Source organism: Orycteropus afer, unplaced genomic scaffold (assembly GCF_000298275.1).
Source record: "Orycteropus afer afer isolate SDZICR_OR568_19922 unplaced genomic scaffold, OryAfe1.0 scaffold00052, whole genome shotgun sequence".
NCBI classification, from domain to species: Eukaryota; Metazoa; Chordata; class Mammalia; order Tubulidentata; family Orycteropodidae; genus Orycteropus; species Orycteropus afer.
Genome location: NW_006921639.1, coordinates 5,679,245 through 5,684,601, shown reverse-complemented (window position 1 = coordinate 5,684,601; position 5,357 = coordinate 5,679,245). Strand labels below are relative to the sequence as shown.

At 37.3% G+C, this 5,357-nt stretch overlaps 1 protein-coding gene across 1 annotated transcript in view; it reads right to left on the bottom strand.

Annotated features, from left to right (window-relative positions):
* The window catches only part of ZFAND4 (zinc finger AN1-type containing 4), a 140,113-nt gene extending 139,136 nt beyond the window's left edge, over window positions 1–977 (bottom strand). The window contains 1 exon segment of the mRNA XM_007938627.1: window positions 722–977. Within this exon segment, the coding sequence (XP_007936818.1) occupies window positions 722–905 (184 nt within the window). The 5' untranslated portion in view covers window positions 906–977.
* Between the last annotated feature and the right edge of the window lie 4,380 nt (window positions 978–5,357).

The following is a 5,357-nucleotide window of genomic DNA, read 5'->3' as shown; positions in this document are numbered from 1 at the left end:
AAAAAAAAAAAAAAACCACATAACTTATGGCACTTTTCACCAATACATAAGCTACACAAAAAAAAAAAAAAAATTGCAAAACGTTAGTACCTTTGCTATACTAATGGAAATTCAAATACACGTAAATATAACCCAAAAACTCTTCTCAGAATATCTTCACATTCAAACAAAAAACAAACAAAACCAAACTCACTGTCGTCAAATTGGATCCAACTCACAATGACCCCTCCTTGGGTTTGCGAGGCGGTATCAGTATGGAAGTAGATTGCCCAACCTTCCTTCCAAGGAGTGGCTGGTGGGTTTGAACCATCAGCCTTCTGGTTAGCAGTCAAATGCCTTAGGCACTATGCCATTGTCAAAACGGTGTACAGAAAAGGCAACCAAGTTGACTAGAAGGGAATGCAATTACATTTTCCAATTAAAAGTAACTACAAGCTAGCTATAACAGAATTTGCATGTCACCATAACTTGTTGAAAATCTATTTTAAAGTATTATTTCCCATCACTCACATGGAGGCATGGGAGAAACCAAGGAATGGAAGCAAGATAGTTCATGAGTCGATAAATGTTGAAGGTGAGTGACAGGCAAATGGGGGCTCATTATCCTATTTTCTTTCTGCTTCCATATATTTGAAATTTCTTCATAAGAAAAGTTTAAAAATTATTATACATCCTTCATGAACAAATTTAACACTTATATTATAAAAATAAAGACCAGTACCTTCCAATCTTTGAATTTTTGCTTTCACAGAAATGACAGCTTCAAAGGGTGAAACTCTCAGCTCAAAACATGTTCCAGTCAATGTTTCAATGAAGAGCTCCATGGTATCATAGAAAGGAAGTCTGTAGTAAAATGGTCCCACGTTATCTTCATTGAAGAACGGAGGTTCTTTTTTGTTATCCATTACTTTGACTTTTCTAATTCCTCTGGAATATGTTGTAAGCAACGGTATTGCAGTTCTAGCCAAGTCAGCTTTGAACACTGGTTATATATATTGTTACTCATGTTTTGAGTTTTGTACCTAAAAAACAAGAATGATTTTTAAAAACAAGTGTATGTGAAAGTCTCATGCCACCATAAAGATTTCCCAAACTCAGACCCATTTCAATCTTCCAGATAGTCACAGAACTTATTTTAGCACTAAATTATGTCTAATCATTGACATTTCACTATGCCTCTGAAATCGCTCTTCTAAGTAGACTGTAAAATTATTAAGCACAAGTATAATGCCGATAATTTTCCATATATTATTAGAGCTCAGTACAGGTCCTTATATAGGGTACATGTTCAAATATTTATTTTGTTGTTAATGATACTTAAGCAAACTCAACATGTCAGAATATGCTTATAAGACTTCGAAAAATATATGTATATCCTTTTCTAAGACATGCAAATTATTTCCTAAGCCTTATAAACCATAATTTTATAGCCATTGCATATTTAAATCACACTGGATAAAAGGAATGTCAACTGTCTTAATAATATGTTCTTTAAAAATCAGACTCACTAAATAATCAATAAGTATTTTAGTTTTCAGAGGATATCTACCAGTATAGCATTTGACTGAGGTTAATGTAATAACATTTCTACTCACAGACATACAATGGCTGATGAATATGACAGGCAAACACAACCAAAAGTAGTAGTAACATAAATGGCAACCTCATGTGTGTCAGAGCAGAACTGTGCTCCATAAGGTTTTCAATGGCTGACTTTTCAGTAGACCACTAGGTCTGTCTTCACAGGTGACTCTGTTGTTGTTGTTTTGTGCCGTTGAGCCGGACCCGACTCACAGCGACCCCTCCTTGGATTTCCGAGGCGATATCACTACGGAAGTAGATTGCCCAACCTGCCTTCCGAGGAGTGGCTGGTGGGTTTGAACCACCAGCCTTTTGGTTAACAGTCAAGTGCCTTAGGCACTATGCTACCAGAGCTCCTGGGTGGGTTCAAATTGCCAAACTTTCAATTAGTAATTAAGTGCATAACCATCTGTGCCACTCAGGGTACCTTAGTAAGACAAATTACAAGTGTAAATACCAAAGTCCCTGCCGTCGAGTCATTTCCAACTCCTAGCGACCCTTCCTTGGGTTTCCAAGGCAGTATCTCTACGGAAGTAGATTGCCCAACCTTCCTTTCAAGGAGTGGCTGGTGGGTTTGAACTGCCAGCCTTCTGGTTAGCAGTCAAATGCCTTAGGCACTACACTACCAGAGCTTCTATTAGCAATATAGGAATAATCAAATTGATAAATTGCTCTTACTCAGCGAAAACTTATAAAATGGAGTCTTGGACTTAAAACTAGGGCAGGTAACACACATCTTCATGGAGAGGCAGGTAAATAATTTTGTTAACAGGTTTATTGAGATCTCATTCATACACTATAAAATTTATCACTTAAAGTATATAAACACTGCTTTTTAGTATATTCAAAGAGTTGTGCAACTATCACCACTATCAACTTTAGAATATTTTTTCCTACTAGATAAAGAAACCCTGTGCCTATTAGCAGTCACTCCCTGCCAGCCACCTCTCCCAGCCCAAGGCACCACTCATCTACTTCTATCTCTATAAATTTGCCTATTCTGGGCATCTCATTTCAATAAAATCATATCTTAAGTTTTTTTGTGATGACTTCTTTCACTTTACACAATGTTTTCCAGATTCATCTGCATTCTATCATATATTGGTATTTTTTTCCTTTTCATTGTTGAATATTCCATTGCATACATATACAACATTTTATCTAGTCACCAGCTGATGAGCAGTTGGATTGTTTCTACTTTTTGGCTATTCTTAATAATGCTATGATGACTATCCACGTACAAGTAAACTCTCTGTTTAGCAATTTGTGGAATTACCAAACTGTTTCCCAAAGCAGTCTGTACCATTTTACATTCCCACCAGCTATGAATGAGGAGGCCAATTTTTCCACAGTCACCAGTAAAAATATTTGTTATTCAATATCTTTTTGATTATATCTATCCTAATAGGTATGAAGTGGTATCTCATTGTGATTTGTATTTCCCTAATGACTAACAATGCTAGGCATCTTTTTATTTGCTTATTATCCATTTGGGTATCTTCTTGGAGAGAAGTCTATTCAGATCCTTTTTCCACTTTGTAATTAGGTTGTCTTTTTATAACTGAGTTGTAAGAGTCCTTTATATATTCTAGATATAAGTCCTTTATCATATCTATGATTAGCAATTTTTCCTTTTACTCTGTGGGTTGTTTTTTCACTTTTTAAGTTTTTGTGATTTGTATGAAAACTAACAAAGCAAATTTGTTTTCCATTCAATAGTCCCTATATGTTTTGTCTTGTGACATTGATTGTAATTCCCACAATGCATGAGCTCTCTTCCCACCTCCTCCCTGTGGTTATTTTCTCTGTGTCCTTCTTTTCTACACATTCCTGCCTTCTAAGCTTCCTCTCTATACAAATGCTGCTCTTCTGATCTAATTTTAAGAGCTTGTTTTACATTCAAAGTCACGTGTACATTTAGTTTCATTCCCCATTCGCCATGTCCAACACTAACCCAGTCTCCTCCCCTTCCTAGCCTGTAACACTCCCCTTGCGCCCCTCATAATTATGCACTCCTGTTTGTCCTGCATTTCCTCAGTTTGAATGTTGGTCCTTTGGTGTCCCATGTCTATTGCTTTAAGGGATGTATTACCATTTAGTGTGTGGGTGCGGCATCCCAGGTTGAGTGGTCTGCGTGTACATCTTGTTAACTACTGGGCTGAGAGCCCGCCCCTGTGGGTGAGTTTTATTCCAGGCCCCGAATCAGGGCCATAGTATTGGGATTCTCACCAGACATAGTTGATTATTCTTTTGTGTATTTTGAAGCACAAAAGTTTTGAATTTTGATACCAAGTCCAATTTAGCTGTTTCTTCTTTTGATTTGTGCCTTCAGTATCATATCTAGAAAGCTTTGCCTAATACAAGGTCACAAAAATTCACTCAGATAATTTCTCTTCTAAGAGTTGTATTATTGTAGTTGTATTATTCCACTTAGGTCTATGTTCTATTTTGAGTTTAGTTTTGTGTGTGATGTGAAATAAGGGTCCAATTTTATTCCTTTGCATGTGGATATTGTGGATATCCAGTTGCCCCACACCATTTGTTGAAAAGATTATGCTATCCCCATTGGACTGTCATGGCACCACTGAAAAAATCAAATGACAGTAAACATGAGGCTTTATTTCTAGACTTTCAATTCTACTCCTTGATCTCTATGGCTAGCCTTATGCCACTACCACCCTCTCTTGATTACTGTAACTTTTACAGTAATCTTTGATATTGTGAAGTTTTAGTTCTCCAAATTGTAATTTTTCAGGGTTGTTGGCTATCCTGGGTCCCTGAACTTTCAATATGAATTTTAGAACCATCTGGTCAATTTCCCACCATTCATCTGTCAGTTTGTTGTACTGTCATGGCTTACATGTTACCGTGAGGCTAGAGGCTATGCCATTGGTACTTTAAATACCAGCAGGGTCACCAATGGTGCACAGGTTTCAGGAGAGCTTCCAAACAAAGACAGATTGGAAAAAGGAGGGTTTGGTATTATTAATGGGTACTGAGTTTCTGTTTAAAGGGATGAAAAACATTTGCAAATGGACAGTGGTGATGTTTGCACAACAGGATGCAAGTAATTAATGTCACTGGATAGTATAGTTAAAAATGGTTTAAATGGCAAAAAAAAAAAGTTTCTAAAACATTTCTCTCATCTCTTCTAAAAAATATTCTTTAAAAAACCAATGATAATATTTCTACATATGTAAGTGTATATGTTGTAAGAATGTCCATATAAATAGAACAAGGGGCAAAGATATGATAACTTCTTAGCCACAGTCAACCACCCTGATGGAGTGAGTTGTTGGACCTGTGGGCTCGGGACTATGGTTGTGGGGGACATCAAGTTCAACTGGTGTAACATACTACATAAAAACATTGTTTTACATATTACTTTAGTGAGTAGCCACTGGAATCTTAAAGGCAAGCAGCCATCTAGATGCAACAATGAGTCTCTCTCCTTGTCTAGAGCAAAGAAGAATAAAGAAAACTAAAGTTGCATAGAAACAACTAGTCCAAGGGACTAGTGGACCATGTGAATCTCAGCCTATATGACCATGAGACCAGAACTAGATGGTGCCCAGCTACCATGGTCAATCACTGGGAAAGGGATCAGTGTGGGAGATCCTGGATAGAGTGGGAAAACAATGTGGAACAAAACTCAAAATCACAAAAAGACCAGGCTTATTGGTCTGATACAGGCTGGTGAAGCCCCTGAGACTATGGCCCCTAGTTACCCTTTAGGCCTGGAATTGAGCACACTTCAGTGGCTTCCAGCCAAACGA